The 22,066-nt window shown below is 39.9% G+C and overlaps 1 protein-coding gene across 4 annotated transcripts in view; it reads left to right on the top strand.

The window, feature by feature from the left end:
* The window catches only part of DOCK8 (dedicator of cytokinesis 8), a 228,316-nt gene that overhangs the window by 158,645 nt on the left and 47,605 nt on the right, over positions 1-22,066 (top strand). For all 4 annotated transcript variants that reach the window (XM_057498603.1, XM_036928398.2, XM_036928392.2 and 1 more), the window contains 9 exons: positions 829-978; positions 2,711-2,824; positions 6,749-6,904; positions 8,737-8,876; positions 14,130-14,299; positions 17,533-17,678; positions 19,471-19,653; positions 20,011-20,143; positions 21,018-21,105. In XM_057498603.1, the coding sequence (XP_057354586.1) occupies positions 829-978; positions 2,711-2,824; positions 6,749-6,904; positions 8,737-8,876; positions 14,130-14,299; positions 17,533-17,678; positions 19,471-19,653; positions 20,011-20,143; positions 21,018-21,105 (1,280 nt within the window). The remainder of the gene's footprint in view (positions 1-828; positions 979-2,710; positions 2,825-6,748; positions 6,905-8,736; positions 8,877-14,129; positions 14,300-17,532; positions 17,679-19,470; positions 19,654-20,010; positions 20,144-21,017; positions 21,106-22,066) is intronic.

Genomic DNA, 22,066 nt, shown 5'->3' on the forward strand with positions numbered 1-22,066 from the left:
TCTAAGCAATGTCCAACAAGGACAAGACACAGCCTCAGATGGTATCAAAGGGAGGGGTGTTGGCCCATGGATCTTTCAGTTCCAGAAAGTAGTCCAAAAAATAAGCATGATCTTGGTTTTAAATTGTGGTAGGCAATAAGCTGCTCATAATATAGGCAGACACCAACTGACACACAGGATTTTTATTAAATATATATTTTTTTAGTACATAAAAAGAACTCAAAGTTGGTTAGTCTTAGAGAACTCAAACCTAATTTCTCCTAGAGGCAATGTTCCAAATAATGGTCCTGTTTCCATCTTAGCACACTATAGAATTGTTGCTGGAAAAACTGCTCCCTGTTTCACCTTGAAACTCAAGATAAGAGGAGCATTTCTCCCCTTTTCTCCCTTACTGTAGTGATTTCAGTTCACATCGGCACCATTATCACAAACAGTCCTTTTTCTGTAATGGGTCATGTGCCATGACGGTGTGATGGCTGAGGGAGACCAGTCGAGGGCTGCCTTCCCAGACATGGGCAGTTGAGAGAGGGGAGTCCTATGACACTGTAGCCAAAGAATTAAGCTCCTTGGCTTTGTCAGCAGCAAGAAGGAAGGCCCCTGACTTGGGGTCAAGAAGAGGACACCCTTCCCACCTCTTGCCGCCATGGCAACCATTTGTCTAAGTATTTTTTTATCTCAGAGCCTGCTGGGGTGGGGCAACCACCAGCACAGATAAAGTGTTAGACGGTCCACTGTTGATGAGCTTTCTCTTCAAGTCTTTCCCCTTTTTCTCAGTGTACAAGCAGGTCACCACTTTCCATTTTGACATTTCCCCCATCCTCTCTGTAGGTGAAAAGCATGGCCCAGTATGTACATAACATAGACAAACAGGACAATTTTCGGAGGACTCGTTTTTCTGACCGTTTCAAAGATGACATAACTACTATTGTTAATGTGGTCACCTCGGAGATTGCAGCCCTTTTAGTAAAACCTCAGAAGGTAACTGTATTTTACTCTTTATTTTGTGAATTTTTTACCTTGAGCATCTGTTATATTCATAATCTGGGGAAAATAAGTGTCATCCTAAAACACTGATTAAGATGTAACTAACTAAACATGCAGGTACATGTTACACAATATGGGGTCCTGGAATGGGGCTGAGGGATTGTTATAAAGAAATTGTGGAAATAGTTTAAATTATTATATCACTGTAGATATGAGAGAGAATATTCTTGTTCTTAGCAAATATACCCTGAAGCATTGTGGGGTAAGTGGGCATGATATTTGCAACCTACTCTCAAATGGTTCAGAAAAAAAGTATATATAGAGAGAGAATGATAAAGCTAATAGAGTGAAATGTCAAGTATTAGCAAATCTGGTTAAAGAACAAGCAATAGTTCTTTACACTATTCTTGCATCTTTTCTGATAGTTTGAAATTTAAAATAGAAAGGTTAAAAATAAATCAAATGAAATAAAGTTTTAGAAGGTAACTATACGTTTTGAGGCAGTGGTCATTATTAATACCCTTGTCATTATTAAGAATTTGTATAGGGCCAGGTGCTTGGGAGGTTTCCATTTGGTTCTTTCTCATGGCAAACTTTATGAGAGTGGCAGTGGTACCCCATTTTGACAGGCACAAAAAGTGAGGTCAAATGAGGTTGGTAAATTTTCCAAAAGTCACACAGCTAGCAGGAAAGCCAAGGCTGACGACTCCAAACCCAGAACATTCAGGCAGTTGTGTAAACTACCCAGGAGTGGCCCATGTGCAGGAAGCTGACAGCACAAGGACATGCCTCAGCAGTACTGTGGAGACTTCTCCATCAGGTCTCCAATCCATCCCAGTGACTGGTCAGCTTGGCCTGAATTTGGAAACTGCACATCATAACGAAAGGAAAATATTTTCAAATCACATTTGCAATAGTGTCACAGAAAACTGATTCTACCTTCTGCGAATAAAGAGCATAAACATGAAAAAGTGAATCTGCAATTGCTCTGATGTGCTGTAAAATCCTTCATAAATATGAACACTGAGAAGTAATAAAAACCAAACCCTAGTCTCAGTTGATGCATAAGTTCCCTAGCATGTATGACTCCGACCTTTCTGAGGCTGGGAATGCTGCCTAACTGGAGAAAAGGAAATTCCTTAGGTGAAAACTGATTCGTTTATTAGATTTTTCAACTATCCTTATAAATTAAGAATCTGTCTCATTGAAGATAGATTATTTATTACCTTAAGTAAATTATGGTAGAGCCATATGAAGGAATGTGAAACAACCATTAAAAACTAGTTTTTCCAATATGCAAGCTGGTCACCAATTTCCATTTTGACATTTCATCTGTCCTCTCTTTTGGTGAAAAGCATGGCCCAGTATGTATGTGGCATGGGCAAGTACACATGACATGGAAGAAACGTTAAAAATGCAGGAAAATGTGCATGACATAATGTTGAATGAAAAAATTCAGGACCTAACATTGTGTAGAGAATTGAGCTCAATTGTAGACATATAAATAGACACGCAGAGAAAAAAAAGACTAGAAGGAAATGCACCTAAATATTAACAGTGAATAAAGAATTACTTGATTCAACCAAACAGTCATGGCATCCATTAAAGGCTAAATTGTATTTGTTACAATGTTGCTCCCAACTTTCCCTCCAGGGATCTGGGAGTTCATTACCAGGATTTACCACAAAATCGTTCAGATGTTTGTGTGTTTGTTTTTCATTCTAAGGAAAATGAACAGGCAGAAAAGATGAACATCAGCCTGGCTTTCTTCTTGTATGACCTTCTCTCCCTCATGGACCGAGGCTTTGTGTTTAACCTCATCAAGCATTACTGCAACCAGGTGAGTGTTCCTTCAGACAGAGCCATGGCGTTCCTGGGTCCTTCTCGTCTGAGGTGACACTATTGCCACAGCATGTATTCTTCACTGCCAAGTTAGTTTGCAAGGCTTGTACATTCTGGGTTTCGTGGTACCCCTTCCTCATGTCTTTTGTTTAATACCATGGATATCTCTAGTTTGCACGGATTCCTGGAGCATTTGCCAACCCATCACAGAAGGGTCAACAAGTTAATGGATGGGAACTGAAATGTTAGTGATATGATCTACTTTCTCCAATTTAACATTTAACAGAAATTTCATGACCATTGCATTCAGTCTTTGACCAAGTCTAGAATCCAAAGTATGAGCTCTTTTTCCACATATTAGGGTAATTAAATAAATTATGGTTGTGAAATTCAGATTTTAAAGAACCTTGATAAAATCAGTCAAAGAGATTGAATTTCATTGAACACAAAGCAAATATTTTATAATCCAAGAGCATCTTATCAGTGCCATCTCCCCAACTTTTTTAATGGAATTCTTTAGTGAGCCATCTCTCTCAATAATAGTAACACAATAGTAATACAAGGAGTGGTTATTGTTGTTGCTACTCTTTTCCTTCCAGACTCCTACTCCAGCCACCACTACCATTGCCAGTGTCACCACTGCCCCCCACCACTGTCACCACCTCCCACTCCCACCGTCACCACCACCCACCACCTCCATGTCACCGCCTCCACCATTAACCATCACTGTCTCCACCACAGATCTCTTCCTAGGGACCAACCACAATGTTAAGCATTTTATAGAAATTGGATCATTTAATCCTTGCAAGGTGTTATCTACATTTTGCAGATGGTAAATCTGAGGTTTGAAGGAGTTATGTAACTCTTCCAGGGAGGAAAGAGCCATGTCTACCTAACTCCACGGTACATTGGGTTAAACCTTCTGTGGCTTTCTGTGGTTACTCTCTTCATGACCTTAACTAAGTCATTCAAATTCTATGGGTCTCATTTCCTCACTTGTAAAATAAAAGGATCTCCCCTCCACACCAAAATAAGGCCATGACTTTTCCAAAGGAACTCTTGATAAGGAAGCCAACTTATAGACAGAATCCTAAGGAAACATCAGAAGCCCTAGAGCATCAACATCTTGTGCACCTTGAACTCCTGACCCTCCAAGGATCTTTTCCAGATTCTACCAGAGTGGAGTGGTGGAGGAATATGCCATCCCTTTTAGGTGTTTAGGATTATGGGTGACTGGATGAATTGTAAATATAATCTATTTTTCAGACCTTTAAGTTAAATATATGGAAAGGAGATACTAGAATACAATAGACCCAGGGTTAGCGACTGTTAAGGAAAAAATTATTCATGGCACTTGTTAAACAATATGGCAGATTTTATTCAGGACTATCTCAATAGAAAAGCACTACTGTGGGGGGGGATTGCTGGAGGGCAGAGAGACTGGACTCAACTCTACATACAACAAGAAAAAGTGGATTTATAACCAATGAGCAGGGTGGGGGCAGTCAGCGAATGAAAAGTTACCAAGAGGAAGCATCAGGGGTGAGGGAGGATTCTGGCTAAACCAACCTACCAGGATTCTTGCCGAAGGCAGGCCAGGGTGATCAGACACCGGCTGTGGGAGTGCGGAGGAGGAGTTTGGTCAGATATTAAGGGTGATCAGATGACAAGGCTCGGGGGCTTCTGCCTAAACTGACTGAGCAGGGTTCTGGCAAAAATTGGACTCTTAAGGACATGTCCAAGGGCAGACCTATCAGAACTCAGAGGAGCCTGACTAGAATTTGGTCAAGGAGAGAATCTCCATCACTGCTCACGTGTGGACAGTTTTCATTACCAAAAGGCAAATGAGTCAGTCAAAGTAGATATCTACCCACCCTGCAAATGCACATTTTAATTTCTCTTTCTGTTTAATGTCTTTCTTTTTTCCCTTGTTCTCTTTTTAATCCTTTCCAAATTAAAATGTACTTCTAGTTGGCCCTCTTTTTCTCCCTCTTTCCTATCTCAGCTGCCAAAGCCTTAGGCCAGGTATCTGGGGACCCATGCTCTAATTCCAGTGATGTCATTAAATGCCTCTGTGGTTTGGGGAGCTTCAATATTTGTGGCAGTAGCTTCCTTCCTCGTCTTCAAAAAGGCAAAGCTGGATTAGATTTATTCAGGCTTTAACGTTTTGATTCTATGCTCTGTGTTTGCCAGACACATCCTTGGATATTGCTTAGCACAATTAGTAGCACTCTGGCCCCAGTCAATGGTGGTTTTACTCATTGATCCCACCTATCTAGATACAGTATGAACATCATGCCAGAGGCAAGTCCTGTTCTCTGAAGTCTTCTGATTTTATCATTTTGCATAACCTGATTCAAACATTCTATCATGTTTCTGCCATTTATAGACTTTATGACAATGGGTATAATCTTTGTCTTTTATTAATAGTCACTAACAATAGACAAATATAATTTTTCAGTTGCTTTATATTGCTTTCAACATACCACTAAGTTAGCACCCATCCCTTGGGTAGGGCCACTGAGGCTACCACTGTGGGTCCTGACCTTTGAAGAGCATGTTTCAGAAGCTACATCTTACTCTTTTCTAAACATCACTAAAACTACTTTTGAAATTCCTATCTTTGATGAAGTTTCTGGGACCTATTTGCAATACCTTTAGTGTGCCTCTCTTTCAGGCACAAAAGGCAAGTGTCCTGTGCTTTCAGCTCCCACTGCTTGCCCAGCTCTTTGTGAGTGACCGTTCAGTGAGGGCATAAGACCAAGCTCTAATTAGTCAGTTTGCTGGTGTCCCCATTGGTCCCAAGGCAGCCAGCAGTGCACACTGACAGAGTATGGGTTCTGGTAACTGTTCTTACACAGAAGTTGTGTGTTTTATTTTTTGTATAATGCATAGTAGTATTCATTTGTTTCAAGTAAATGTGTAACTACAACCAGATTCTAAAGGCAAAATGCCCCACAACACAATGGCTTCTCCTAATATGGTTGAAACTATGTACTCATGCAAGTTATATAGATTATAAAACTGCTCCTAAGGTGCTTGAAGGGGAGGCACGTCCCTTCACTTGGTCTCCTGAGCTGGACCAAGAGGGTGTTTATGATGATATTTTGAGAAGCTCAGGGCCATCCAGACCCTCCTTCCCCCACTTTACCTTAAGAGAAGCTGCTTCTGAGTTTCAGTCCATAGAGTCTGGGGCCGTCAGATGTCCACTTACCTAAGGCAAGTAAGAGATCGCTTCCAGTCTGTCACCATGGTCAGGTTTTCATTTGCTTCTTTCATGGTTTGTGTTTTGTTGAAGGGAAGATGTTTCCCAAAAACTCTTTTAGCATTCTCTTTCTCCTCTACTTCCTCCCCTCCCACTTTGGGGCAAACTTCCTGGCTTTTTTGCAGGGACTACATACTTCCCTAAGTAATTTGATACCTCTATGTAGGGAACTGGTTTGAGAACTTCCCAGTGGGGCCTTTAATTAGAAACTACAAAGAACACTTGTGGCATTAAAGTCATCCAGTCATATTCCATTAGTTTTGTGTGGCCCCATGTGGGGTCAATTCCTGTCACTTAGTTTCTTAGACACAGTGGGGTTTTTGTAAAATTAATTATATTATGTTACACTGAAGACATACCTCCAGAAATTTGCAGCGCAAGCTGCCATGGTATTATAGATATGACCAGGGTGGAGGTCTGGGCAAGAATCCTCATTTTGGACAGCTGTTAGGCTCGACTCCCTAGGGGAACAGAAGTGGATCAAAACTGATTGGCCCTCCCTGGAGTCCAGAGTTTGCTGTCTATTGCACTGTCTCATTAACTTCTATTAAATTTATTGCCTTAATCTGGGAAGAAAGAATATTTTTGTATCTGTCAACCTCAATTTTATTCACCTTATAATAAACACATCTTTTCTGTTTTCATTTTTCTTCCCAGCTGTCGGCCAAGCTCAACAACCTTCCAACGCTCATTTCTATGAGGTTGGAGTTCCTGAGAATCCTCTGCAGCCATGAGCATTACCTCAACCTGAACCTCTTTTTTATGAATACGGATACTGCTCCATCTTCTCCATGTCCTTCCATATCTTCCCAGGTAATTAGCCACTGAAAGAATTATTCAAACTATTTCACTTAATCAGCTTAGTTTAGTATTTTATTCCTATAAAGCTTGGTCTTATTAATGAGACGAAAAATCGAGCTCTTCAACCCTGATCAATTGATCAAGATAAACCCAAGTATGTTACTTGAAGTTGCATGTCCTGCTAATCATCTACAAGTGTGCCTGACTTCTTCCTGGTGCAAGGGTCTCTGCTGAGGCCGAGCAGAGCAAGGAATCTACGCACATTCTGAAAATTCAGAAATCTGTAGAAAAGTCACATAGCTTCCTTTATCTGACATTCAACATCTTTCTACGTTAGTGTGGCAGACTCCTTTCCTCATTTCCTTTTTCCTAAATCTTAAATTTTATGAAGTTGCATGTTCCTTTATATTAATTCCAAAAATGAAATGCCCCTCACTTAACGGTCACTCACAAAGAGCTGGGCAAGCAGTGGTTTTTTAACATAGATTATTATATCTTTGAGCTATGCTAGAACTTTCAGCTGATACTGTTATAGAATGGAATTCAGAACAAGGTGAGTCCACCATGAACCAAGTTCCAGGTAATTTAGTTCTTGAAGCACTAAGTTAAGATCTCATCATAAACTAAGCAAGTGCTTTGTTTTGTAGAGCAGGTACTTCTAACAACCCTTGTTCTTGACTAGCCAAGAAAAGTTATACTTGTATTAATATTTAGAAACAGAACTTTGACTGATGTGGCCAGTCTTTTTTGTAGAACAGTATTTCTCAAGGTAGGTACCATGGACCCCAGATTCTACAGGCTGTTAGAAGTATTATGCAAATACAGGATTCCAAAGTCAAGTAAGCTTTGGAAACCCTGTGTTAACAGGTTTCTTTGAAGTAGGCCATCCAAGAGCATCTAACTTATTAATGTAAATTGTAAATCCCCAAAGAGTAGAGGAGGACATGGCAGGGAGTATATCCTAAGCAGTGATTCCCAAAGCAGCAGGCAAGATTTCTCAATATTAGCTTCTATTTCTGCTGCATATTCCTTGATGCTAGCACAAAGGTGAAGGTTTGTCTTGTGAATTAAAAACAAAATCTTAACTATTCATGCTATATGGCATGAGCTAGTTGTCAGCTATATGACCACTCAGTGTGAACTGGGAAGAATCTGACTTAACAAGCAGCAATTCCCAATGGACTAACTTCCCTCTGTCCTCTCCTACATTTCCCTTCTGAATGCCCCCAGGAGCCAGCACACCCAAGGCCAGGCCCAGCGTCAACAAACTGAAAGAAGAAACCATTTTAGATTCTCTTAATGAAATATTAAAGTGTGCCCCCAGGATAAGAACACAGGAATTGCCTAGCACCAGTGAATCTGACACTTCCCTGCCTGACTCCACTCTGGTTCCAGTCCAGCAAAATCCAATGTGCATAAGTACTCTTCAGAAGTGCAGCCGAGTAAACAGGGCCCTCAAGTAAAGGAGGTGTTTTGTTATAGAGACTTGCCTGCTTACAGCCACAGCACTGGATACATTTCCCATTCCCCTATCCAAATGTTACCCTAGGATTTTAATGTTCACTTTTGATTGAGGGGGGAGAGGATTAGTCATTTTGAAACAGACCCTAGCAGTTTGTTTTCATCTGTGCCATTTGGCAGTCTTCCATCTGCACAAATGTGCAAGTGAGGTGGCTGGTCTAGGTCTCAGTTTCCTCATTTGTCATGTAGGGATACTAGCAGGTCCCGCCTTACTGGGTAGGGCTTACAAAGCCTGGCAGTAGCATGTACTCAATAAATAACAGCCACCATGATTTTAATTCCAGCTCCTGTTACTCACAGAACTGCTCCTTGCCTTTCTGTAGAACTCAAGCTCCTGCTCCAGTTTCCAGGACCAGAAGATTGCCAGCATGTTTGATCTGACTCCAGAGTACCGCCAGCAGCACTTCCTCACTGGGCTTCTCTTTACTGAACTGGCTGCTTCCCTGGACGCTGAAGGGGAAGGGTATGTTCCTGACACTTAAAATGAAGTATGAAGCAAAAAAGAAAAAAAAACTCCTTACTAAAGTTCACAGTCCAACTTCTCATGCTTGATGAAAAGCTGCCATTTGCTGGTTTTGAGAGTAGATGCATCTGTGTTTTGAGAAAATGATGCTGCTAGAAGTGTGGGAAAGCATGGGCAATGGAGAGACCATAACGTGGCTTTTTTCAGTGATTCATTAATTGAGAGGAATTTACTGATTCTACTAGAACAGGTATCCCAGGGATACCCTGATGAGTGAACCCCTTAGGAACAAAGCCATTCTTATCACATGCCCCTGGGTGATCTGTGCACACAGAGGCAGCAGCAAGATGCCACTTGGCTCAATTTTTACAAAGGAAGTGGCTGCTGATGCAAAGGCAGTTGCCAAATGTCCAGATTAGGTTTCTCCCAGAGACCTTTCCAGTGAAGGGGAATGCCAGGGCTTATAAATCCTTTCACCTTTTATAAGTCTGATTCTTCAGGGCCATGTGGCAGTATCTAGTCGTCAAGTCAACAGACAGGAAGGGAGGTAGAAACCCTCTCTCCCCCTTCTTCTTTCCTTCTTTGTCTATGCTTCATGAGCCATAGCATCAGAAAACCACCACCTACATGACTGGACAGAACGAGACAATGTCTTCCAAAGTATTGTACATTTCATTCAACAATTACTGAATGCCTAGCTAGGGCAGGCACAGTTGAGTGTGGGATTATATCAGAGATATATCAATGCATCAAACAGACAAAATTCTCTGCCCGCATAGAGCTCACCATTCAGGAACCCAGATCCAAAGATCATCAAGATTGGAAACTAATTTACATTCAACCTTTTGGTGTTCAGGTTATGCTTGAAGAATTGAAGGGAGTTGCCCTGAGTTACATAGCAGGACCAAATCTAGAGCCATGATCTGCTGAGTCCCTTCCCAGGGCCCATTCTCTCATGCCACACCCTTTCCCTGCCTGGGGAACCCACCCCTATGACCCGTACATTCTTCCTTCCTCAGCTAAAGAAGTTCCTGGAGGAAATCAGGCAGATCAATGGCAGCATTTGCTGTATGTTAGAGAGTTTTTTCTAATTGGAAGTTCTCAAGTTCTCTCAAAGTATTTATAGTTTTGTGAAGGGAACTGGATGTCCTTGTATGAAACAATTACAGAAGCATATCCAAACTTGTATACATGGAATAAAAAAATGCAGTATTCTAAGTGTTTACTGCACACTGATACTGCCTAAGTGAAAGCATACCCTCTGTTCCTTAGGTCAGTGTGGCAAACCTCATGTTCTTAGCTCTAAATTCTGTCTCCTTGCAGACATTTTAAGTCCTGAGTGTATCTTTACAGAGCTTCATTTTCCAAGGTCACATTTTCATCTTCTCCTCTCAACCCTAACTAAACTCCCTAATTTTCTCAATAGAACTCAATAGTCACCCCTATGACTAACATAAATTTTCACAGCAAAAAAAAGCTTGCTGACCCGTATGCTGCCCAGGTGCTGAGAAGGAGGTTTGAGCACAAAGAAAACCACCTTCTTGTAGGAACATACACTTAATTGTCCTTTAATAGCACTAATTTACATGATTTCTGAATGGACTCTTTCAGTATTTACATTAGCAGTAGCTTCCATTTTCCATTTCTCTTCTAATGAGATGTCTAAGGAAACAACCCTGACATCTGTTTTGACATCTCTTAAAATTATTGCTTATTTTACTAATGGAGTGGAGTATGTTCAAAGGTCATTGTGTAATTATGTTCAATCAGGTAGGTATAGTTTTCAAAGACATACACATACACACATGCTCATGCACACACACACACACTACTTTATCTACCTCCCAGAGGGTAACTAATTAAAAGTGTCACTCCTTTAGCAACACAGTAATCCCTGATTGCTGAGTTGTCAGTTACTCTCCTGGAAGGTCATTAGAAATACTGTCACAGACCCTTCCATGTGGGCTAAAACCTCAAAAAAAATCTCATTCTTTAATAATACTTCCTCTTGATCTGTACTTCCTGTTGCTGCCAAGGCCGATAGACTCACCAACACCTGCCCATCTGAGGTACAAGGGCCAGTGGGACATATCTCAGTACATAGAGCCCAGAAAGGAGACACAGCTCCAGTTTCTAATGGATCTCTGTGGAACCCCTCTTTCTTGGGGGTGTCCACAATTGTCCTCATGTCGTTAAATCCATAGTGTTTTTCAAGTATGTGGAAATTATCTAGCATCTCTGTGTCCCACTACCAAATGTTTAAAGAAGAATTAATTCCAATTCTTCACACACTCTTCCAAAAAAAATGGAAGAGAAGAGAACACTTCCCAACTCATTCTGTAAGGCCAGCATCACCCTGAGGCAAAAGCCAAAGAAGTCACCAGAAAACTGCAATCCAGTATGAATGTAGGTGTAAATATCTTCAGTAAAATACTGGAAAACCAAATCCAACATATAAAAAGGATTATAAGAAGGAATGCAAGATTGGTTTATCATCTGCAAATCAATTGCTATAATACAGTAAATGAATAGACCAGGGGAAAAACCACCACTCAGTCATCTCAATAGATAAGAAAAAACATTTGACAAAATTCAATACCCTTTCCTGAAAAAAATACTCAACCAATCTTACAGGATTATAAGAGAATTTATTCAACCTAATAAAGGACATCTATGAAGAAATCACAGCTAATATACTTTTTAGTCAACCTGATAAAGGACATCTATGAAGAAATCATAGCTAATATCATACTTTTTAGTGAAAGACTGATTAGTTTCCTTTGAGATGAGGAGCAAAACAAGAATTTCCACTCCTGCCACTTTTATTCATCATTGTACTGGAAGTTCTACCCATGGCAATTAGGCAAGAATATGAAATAAAAGGCTCCCATATTGAAAGAAAAGGAAGAAGTAAAACTGTCTCTATTTACAAATGACATGTTTTGTTTATAGAAAATCCTAAGGAACCCAAACTATAAGAGGTAATAAATGAGTTCTGCAAGGTTGCAGAGTACAAGATGAAAATACAAAAATCAACTGTATTTCTACACATTTGTGATGAACAATACGAGGTAAAATTAAGAAACCAATTCCATTTAAAACACCATCGAAAAGAATAAAATTCTTAAAAATAAACTTAACAAAGAAGAATTAAATTTGTACACTGAAATCTATAAAACACTTGAGAAAGACATAAAGCAATCTAAGTAAATGGAGAGGCATGACACACTCATGAACCAGAAGATTCAATATTGTTAAGACAGCAATACTCCCCAAATTGAACTACCAATTCAATGTAATTCCTTTCACAATTCCATTTGGCTTCTTATAGAACTTGACAAGCTCATCGTAAAATTCATGTGGGAACTCAAGGGACCCAATATAGCCAAAACAATCTTGAAAAAGAAGAACAAAATGGGAGGACTCACATTTCCTGATTTCAAAACTTAACTGTAAAAAAAAAAAAACTTACTGTAAAGCAAAAGTAGCCAAAACTATGTCATTCTGACATAAAGATAGACACATAGATCAATTAAATTGAAGTAAGACTCCAGAAATAAATCCTCACATTTTCATAATCATAATTGATTTTGCCAAGGGTTCCAGAAAAATCTGCTGGGGAAAGAATAGTCTTTTCAGCAAATAGGGCTGGGACAACTGGATATTCACATTTAAAAGAATGAAGTTGGACCCCTATCTCACACCATATACAGAAGTTAACTCAAAATCGATCAAAGAACTCAGTGTAAGTGCTAAAACTATAAAACTCTTAGATGAAATCATAGGGGTAATCTTCACGAAGTTGGATTAGCGATGATTTCTTAGATCTGATGGTTTCTTAGCAGCATTCGTAAATCATAATAGCCAAAAAGTGAAAACAATCCAACTGTCTGTCAAGCATAGAATTACCATTAAGATCCAGTAAGTCTACTCTGAGGTATATACCCAAGAAGTAAAATTTATATCCACACAAATTACACAACAAAAGAAAAAATAGGTTAGACTTCATTAAAATTAAGACTTCTGTTATTTATAGGACATCCTTAAGAAAGTGAAAAGACAATGCACAAGATGAGAGAAAATATTTTCAAATAATTGGTCTAATAAGGGATTTATATCTATAACATTTTAAAAATCTTACAACTTGATAATAAAGGACAAATTACTGAATTTTTAAAGGGCAAAGGATCAGAATAGACATTTATCCAAAGATATGACCAAAAAGCACATGAAAAGATGTTCAACATCACTAGCCATCAGGGAAATTCATACCGAAACCAGTTAAATACCCTTTCTGTCTTAGTTCCTTCAGGCAACTACAACAGAAATACCACAGACTGGCCAGCTTATAAAAAGCAGACATTTATTTCTCACAGTAGTAGAGCTTGGGAAAGTCAAGGTCCAGGCACCGGTGGACTCAGAGTGTGGTGAGGACCCACTGCCTAGTTCCTAGACAGCCAAGACGTCTTCTCCCTGTGTTCCCACATGGCAGAAGGGGGGAGGGGGGTTTTCTGGGACATATTTTATAAGGACACAAATCCCACTCCTGAAAGTACCATCCTCATGATCTAGTTCCTCCCAAAGGCCCCACCTCCGAACATATAATCACATTGGGGATTAGTTTCAACATAAGAATTTGGGGAGGGCACAAACACTCAATTCATAGCGGCTTCATACCCACTAGAATGGCTATAATAAAAAAGAGGTAATAAGTGTTGCCAAAGATAAAATGGAACCTTGTACATTGCTGGTAGGAATGTAAAATGATGTAGCCACTGTTGAAAACAGTTTGGTGGTTCCTCTAAAGGTTAAGCGTAGACTTACCATAAGATCCAGTAAGTCTGTTCTGAGGTATATACCCAAGAGAAGTAAAATTTATATCCACATAAATATTCCTAGCAGCATTCATAAGTCATAATAGTCAAAAAGTGAAAACAGTCCAAATGTCTGTCAATTGATGAATGGATAAATAAAATGTGTTACATCCACACAATGGAATATTATTCCACAATAGAAAGGAATGAAGTAGTAATGCTGCAACATGATGAATTTAAAATATCATGTTCATGACAGACTCATCACTAGAACACAGGCAGTCTGTTTTTGGATGCTATGTACTTCTACCCTATTTTGCTTGGTTTACATATTGTCATCCCATTGTTTAGGAGCATTCTGATCCCTTCTCATTGTTTAAGAATATTTTGGTCAATCTCCATTCACCATAACCTCTGGCTTTCTGTGTTGTGCCAACAGGATGAGCAAAGTGCAGAGGAAAGCTGTCAGTGCCATCCACAGCCTGCTAAGCTGTCATGACCTGGACCCGCATTGTGTCAAACCAGAAGTGAAGGTCAAAATCGCTGCCCTTTATTTACCTTTGGTTGGCATCATTTTGGATGCACTGCCGCAGCTCTATGACTTTACAGGTTATGTGCCTTTTGTTTCCTTCTTTGGAAAGATGGGGACCCTGCCAAATGCCCCCACTAGAATGAGTTTCTGTCATTAGCTCTAGTGCTGGTCTGCTTGTTTGAGCAACTTTGCACACTAGTCCTCTCAGACCTTTTTAAACATAGTCCCCAGAATGTTTTTTTAAAGGTATAAAGCCTTGTGTTTTTATTTAGGAATTATTTATTGCTTGTTTACTCATTCATTCATTAGTCTGCTGGTGTCTGATGAACTTTATGGACTGTACATTCATAGAGGATGAGATAACTACAAAATTTTTTTCTTTGGAGATCACTTTGAAATAAAAGTATTCCTTCTTTTTTCTTTTATGAGTGTTTTAGGAAAGAAGCAAACTCAAATGAACCTAAACAAGTGTTCCATGAAAAAAAATATCATGGTGTCTTTCAGTATTAGAAATTTCTGCCATGGCAGAGGGATTTTGCCTTTGGCACTAAGAGGCTGATTTTAAGGTTGGAAGTCATATCTCCCACTTAGCAGCAAGAGGAAAGGATAAATTGTCTTAAAGGGGTTTGTGCATCTCCTGAGTGTATTTGCACGTTATAGTGTGACTTAGAGAATTTAGATGAACAAAACTACCCTAGATGGGAGAAAAACATGCCTTCTGCCTCCCCTCCCTTCCAGCCATACAGACACACACAGAAAAGGTTCTGATCACTTCAGCATGGTTCTTGCTTTTCTCTCAACTCAGGGAAAGTCTTAGAAATTATCATGCTGCTCTCTTGTGTATGATGTTGGATTCTGAGGAATGCTTACCTCGTCCCAGCATCCTCGCAGGCCATTGTTCTTGGAATCTTAGAGCCATCCAGGTTTTCCTGTTTCCTCCATTGAACAGTTTCACATACTTCCAAAATCATTATGGTGACAATTACTTAGTTCATAAAAATGAACCCCCCAAAATCGGCAAGGAAATTACAAAAGCAAGCTTGGCACATAGAGATGAGCAGGCTGCATGGTGAGATGCATAGACCTTCCTCTGGTAGTGCCCGCCTGGAGGGCCAACTAAGCACAGAGTTGTCTTGAAAATTTAAAGATGTAACTCAAAGCATGACAGACCTGCAGACCATTTCTAGAATTTTGCCTGGAAGGTTCTAGAAAGTTTCATTTGAAGACTTAGACTTCTTTGTTCCAGAGCAAGGATCCACTTTAGCACACATTCTTCCAAAGCTTCCTTGTGGATTAGAATTTTCCAAATCAGCCGCTTTGGGTCAGAACTTTTCAGCACTTGATGATTGAGCCTTTTAAATCTCAGTGCTTTCTTTACATATGAATTGAACTTTATAGTCATGATGCAATTGACAAGGGGGAATGCAGTAAAAGTATTCTATTATTTGAGGTAATATAATATATCTATTACATATGGAACCTTTAGGTTGATAAACTAAGAATATAGTCTGCAGAAGTGAATTCAATTTGCAACCCATTTATTACTATATGTGACCTTTGTAAGGCTCCTCAACCTTTTGATGCCTTCCCTTACCTTCCACAACTTCAAAAACATGGTAGTGATGCTTTATCTTAGGGTCATAGCAAGATGACATGAGAGAACTTCTGTAAAAGTATATTATGTAGCAAATGTCTGTATCCTTCCCTCCTCTTCTTGTAACCATACCCTATGCATATGTAGGGCAAATAATTAATTAATCCTCAAATTAATCCTGATAATCTTATCAGGTCTTATATAATTGAACATGCAATTCATTTCACCATTTGTTTAAAAACCCAACTGCCTTAAAACACAATTGTGAATGATTATTTTTTTAATTGAGTTCTAAAAAATCTAGTTTTCAGATGAAAATACTGTTCATCTCTAATTTTTCTGAAAAATTGAAGGTCCAAGTACTTATAATGTTGACAGATCTAACAAATGAGGTTTAATGAATCAATCAGTTGCAAGCATTTTAATACACCTTTCTAAGAACTGCTTAAGCAAATACTTTCTGTGTGTATGATTGGTAAGTGTTCTTAAAAACTAACCTTTTAAATGGTGGGTTCTTTTTTGTTTGCATACATCTAGATCTATGTATAAATATAGGTGTGTTATACTATATACATATATTTAATTAACATTCATTTCAAACATCTGAAACTTAACACACTGTTCCTCAATTTGTGATAACACCTTATTCTGTAAGGTACTTGTTTAATTCTGTAATTATAGGCTCCTTTCCATTTGGTCATTATTTTAAACATGAATAAAGTAAAAAATATTATATTACAGGAAAGTGTGATGAAGGCTTTGAAAATTTTTACAATTTGAAAAATTAATTTCAGCTTCAAATTAAAATCTAGCCCAAATGCTGGACATTTTATCCCTTGTACTAGCCTTCCTGCTTTTTCCTGTAGATGGTGCCAGATAAGTAATGCTAAAAATCAGGTTTTAAAATTACTGTGCTGACTTTAGTGACTAATAAGTATCAGTTCCTCATTGAGCACTGGGTAGGAGACATACAGAAACACCATTTTTGTCTTGATATCACCAAAATTTTTTTAAAGACTTTATTTTTTTAAATCAGTTTAAGGTTCATAGCAAAATTGAGCACAAGGTACAGAGATTTTCTATATACCTCCTGCCCCTGCACATGCATAGCCTCCCCCATTATCAACATCTCCACTAGAATAGTACATTGGTTACAACTGATAAGCCTACACTGCCACGTCACAGTTACGCAGTCCATGGTTTACATTAGGGGTCACTCTGGGGTCATATGTTCTATGGGATATGTATCTGTCATTACAGTGTCATATACTGTAGTTTGCTGCCCTAAAATTCCTCTTTGCTCTGCCTGCTCATCCCTCTCTCTCCCTAACCCCTGCAACCATTGAATTTTTTCCTGTCTCCATAGTTATATCTTTTTCAGAATATCATATAGTTGGAATCATACAATGTATATAGCCTTTTCTTTTGCTTAGTAGTATGCATTTAAGGGTCCTCCAAATCTTTTCATAGCTTGTTAACTCATTTCTTTTTAGCTGAATCATATTCCATTATCTGGATGTGCCACAGTTTATTTATCCATTCACCTATTAAAGGACATCTTGGTTGCTTCAAAGGTTTGGGCAGTTATGCATAAAGCTGCTATAATCATACACATGTAGATTTTTTATGGGAAAATAAATTTTCAACTTGTTTGAGGAAATCCCAAGGTGCATGATTGGTGGATCGGTGGTAAGACCAACAATGTTTTAATTGCAGCTGCAGATGCCCGTAGTGGAAAAAATCGTGCCAATGGCTTGGATGATGAACAAGATGGGAACAGTGCTATTAACCAGAGTGTAGCACTGGCCATAGCTGGGAATCAGTTCAGTCTGAAGACAAGTGGAACAATGCTGTCTTCCTTGGTATGTTGGTGCACATTTCAGGTTTTCATTTTTTGCCTTCCTATGGTCTCTTTCATCTACCAGAACACGCAGGCTGGCTCAATGCTGGAAGGAATCATCATAAGGCTAGCATTTGAGAAGGGAAATGACACAGGTGAAGTGACCTATAGTCAGAAAGGGATCTGGCCACAGCAAGAGATCTTCAAATCAAAATCAAGCATCTCAATAGTGCCTGAGCTCAAAGTTCAGAAAACCAGGAAAGGGATGAACTTATGAAATCAGAGATCATTGCAAAACCTCCCATCATCCCTCAGGTGGTAAACTTGAGCTGTTTATTATTATTCATACTGTGTATGCCTCTAAAAGAAGATTGAAGGGGGTCAGTTACTTGGGATGAGTGTTCCTTATGCAAAAGACTTCAGCTATTCTAAGACTCCAGGCAGTCTAAGCAGAATTATTTGACTCTGTCCTTTTGCACAGACTCTGGAAACTTAAAGAGGAGCTCTCCTGGGAACTAGCATCTGATTTACTTGAGATGGTATCCATCTCTGTTCTTTGAAGAGCTCTGACTTTTCCTTTGTCAAGATCATACTGCACCCTCCAGCTTAATTTAACTTTGCATTTCAGTGTAGGGTGTGTATCTGCAGAGAACTCAACTCACATCTCTCCTGGGAAGGTGACATCTAGACCTAACTCATCTTTGCTGGGTGACCTTATTCTCTTTTCTCCAAGCCCCCACCCCAGAACACCCTAGGGAGGATTGGAGAGCAGAGATATAAGAAAGAGAAAAGACATGTGAGAATTGATATCACCCAATCTACAGTTTGATAAATATTGTGATTGATGACTTCTTCCACCTTTCTAATATTCATCTTACCAAAATGAGCTGCTTGAGGTGGCATATGACTTTTATACTGTTACTTGCCTCTAAGGGAAAATGCCCAAATGCCCAAAGTTTACCTATTGGAAGATATTTCCTGTTAACAAAATGTCTAAAGATTTCATATCTTCTTGTCATCATACTCAGGAAAATTAAATTAACTTCATGAGCCCTATCCTTCCTGTCCAGAACCAGCATTTCACTTACATACTTACAAATACCTCATTGCAATTTCACTACTACATTCCATCAGATACTAGCTACTCCACATGAACCAAGGGTGCAGCCACATACTGTTCTTCGTGTTGATGTGATGTGTAACAAAAAGTGTGCTCAGCACTCTAAAATGAACACTTGTGGCCAAAGTATTAAATCAAATAGCCTGAGCTGCACTCCCCAGCCCCAGGAAAACATAGACTGTGGTTCAAGTCTTATTACCGAGGACTCCACTACGTTATGAATTTTACTAATTTGCTGAGCAGCTAATGACCCTTTATTTTACTCTGGTCTCTGTGACAAAGTGTAATAATGCAGCCAGGCTAGTTCTCTGCTACAAGTCCAACCACCCCTCCAGGGTCCAGCTTGAAGGAGAAATGCTTGCCGATCTTGACAGTATCAAAGGCCTTTTCTATCACTGACCCCGGGTACAGCAGACCACCCGGACCAGAGAGGCTGCTCCTGAGACAGAGCGTGCTCGCAGCTATGTGGCTGAAATACTGCCCCAGGCAAGCCCCTTTGCCAAGCAGCCCAAGTCAAAGGAAAGAGCTTTGTGTGCCCTGCCCAGGAAAGGCCAAGTTCCTGGAAGTGGCTCCCCAGCTGGGGAGGAGTACAGTTACTGCTTGCTAAGATTCAGCAGAGTATACCTTAAGCTCTCAGTGCTTCTGTTGCTCAACTTCTTCTCCTGCATCCGTCTCCCAATCCACCTCCTTCCAGCCCTACAAACAGTACAACATGCTGAATGCCGACACAACCCGAAACCTCATGATTTGCTTCCTCTGGATCATGAAAAATGCTGATCAGAGCCTCATTAGAAAGTGGATTGCCGACCTGCCATCAATGCAGCTAAACAGGATTTTAGATCTTCTTTTCATCTGTGTCTCATGTTTTGAGTACAAGGTAAGTGTGAGGTGGCTCAGCTTTACACCAGCTCTTATCTCCCAAGTGCTGTCCTGTTTGGTTACTGTTCCCCTTTGTTAGGTAATGGAGACATTAATTTGTCTTACTTCTGTAATAAAATCCATAAACTACTTGCATTCTAGGTATGGTAATTCCACAGGGAAAGGACCTCTGCCTTCTGCAAAGAGAACCCCACTCTCACTCATAGGACTTCAGCCATAAGATACCCCAGAACATGTCTGTGTGGCACATGTCCCATCTGGCTGCTGTCTCCATGGAGTGCTCAGTTTTGAGGATTTTTCCCCATGGAGAGAGATCTCACCAGACTAAACATCCTTCTGCCTCTGTCCTGTCCAGGGAAAGCAGACCTCTGACAAAGTCAGTACCCAAGTCCTGCAGAAGTCAAGGGATGTCAAGGCCAGGCTGGAGGAGGCTTTGCTCCGCGGGGAAGGAGCCAGAGGGGAGATGATGCGGCGCTGCCGGGCACCAGGTATGTGAGACTGGCCCTTCCCTGCACCTGCTTTGAGAAGGAACGTCCTCACAACACATAGACACCATCACTTTCTTAAGATGTCACAGTAATAGAGACAAACAATTTTTGGGAATCTGCACAAGACATATGGAATGTTAGCCCTGTGCCTCCCCAGGAAAGCTGCTTTCCTTAGATCACAGGCACCCTGGAAATGAGCCAGATGGCACCTTCTGTTTGAAAACTTGTCAGTGGTCAAGGTCACATCCAAGAAAGTGAGTCAAAGGATGAGACGGAGTGGTGTCTCCCTCAAGGCTGAAGCCACACCATAGGACATCTGGCTAGTCTATGGAGCATGGTCAGGACACCGGGTAGTTATGGTTCCAAGGTCATTTCGCCACAGCATTCAGGGCGTTGTCAGGGTGGACCAATCCTCCTGAGCAAAGGTCTCAAAGAGGCTGCACTCATTGCTGTGGAATAGGGCAAAGTGCCCAGGTATCCTCTGTCTAGTCACTATGTCCAAAGTTACAGAATGCAGCTTATTCTACACAATGGGACACAATGGCTAGGAACTTGGAGGCAGATTTTTCAGTGGTGGTTGGGTACCCTCATTCAACACCCACACTCTCCTCAATTATTCAGTGAGAACCAGAGTCTCACTGCAACCCCCTGTTCATGAGAAATGTGCTCACCGACACTCCAGAGGCTAGTCTGTCAGTCAAAGAGCAGGCCAGCCCGACATCAGCAGGGCCATGTTTCCCACCAGCTCTCCCACGGGCCTGATGAGCTGGAGGACGGTGCTGAGTCCTCACAGCTGAGCTTGTTACAGAACTCTTGGTTATCTTGGAGGGTTTCATACTAATCAAATTCCTCTCGTGCATTTCTTAACTCCTAGGAAATGACCGATTTCCAGGCCTAAGTGAAAATTTGAGATGGAGGAAAGAGCAGACACATTGGCGGCAAGCTAATGAGAAGCTAGATAAGTGAGTCACTCTGCAACTTTATGCTACTTTTACCCCAAGTCCAAAACTATTTTTCCCAGGCTACTTGTATTACTGAAACAACTACATCCTTCCAAGACTAAGAAAATGAAACATCATTATCTGTATAAATTCAGTTCATCCAGAGACTCAGAATAATCAAAGGTATAAGGAGTTATGATTTCCAGCTCTTAAAATTTTATCACACTGATAAGCATTTAAAGAAAACTAATATTTAGCAATCTCAGATAGCTTAACAAAAGCTGCTGATGGGGGACAGGACAGGGTACATAAGACCACATAATCCAAATCCATATTTCCATTCTGTAAATGTGTACAAAGATATATAGTCAGAGATATTTACACCAGCATTACTTTAAATTTTTTTTAATGGAAACACTAAATGCTCAAGAAAAGAGAACTATGCAGTGAAATATTTGGTTGCTATTAAAATGTTTTAAAACCATTGTAATAACATGGAAAATACTTATGATAATGTTATATGAAAAAAATAAAACAGAACCTACACTTGATTTTAGAGTAGAATCTTAAATCTCTAACTACACAGCAAATACATTTTTAAGACTGTAAGGAAATTCACCAAGATATTACCAGTGGGTGGGTTTCTCTTTGGGTGGGTTGCTTTGAGTATTGAGGTAATTGATACTTTCTTCTTCATGCTTTGCAATATTTCCTACAATGGATATGTATTGTGATATATATTATTATCAGGAAAAAAATTCCTAAAAAATGAAAGAAAAATCTTGCTTGGATAACAATATATGAGATACATATATGTAATAAATTGAATGTATGAGGACATAATACTAAATATGTTGAATACATGTCTGCTGTTCCTCTTAGCAGCAGATATCCTAATGAATCTCAGGGTTCACTAAGCAAACACTATATGGTTGAAGACACCATTACCCCACACACACTTGACAGGACATAGGTAGGGTAT

Source organism: Manis pentadactyla, chromosome 3, assembly GCF_030020395.1.
Source record: "Manis pentadactyla isolate mManPen7 chromosome 3, mManPen7.hap1, whole genome shotgun sequence".
Taxonomy (NCBI): Eukaryota; Metazoa; Chordata; class Mammalia; order Pholidota; family Manidae; genus Manis; species Manis pentadactyla.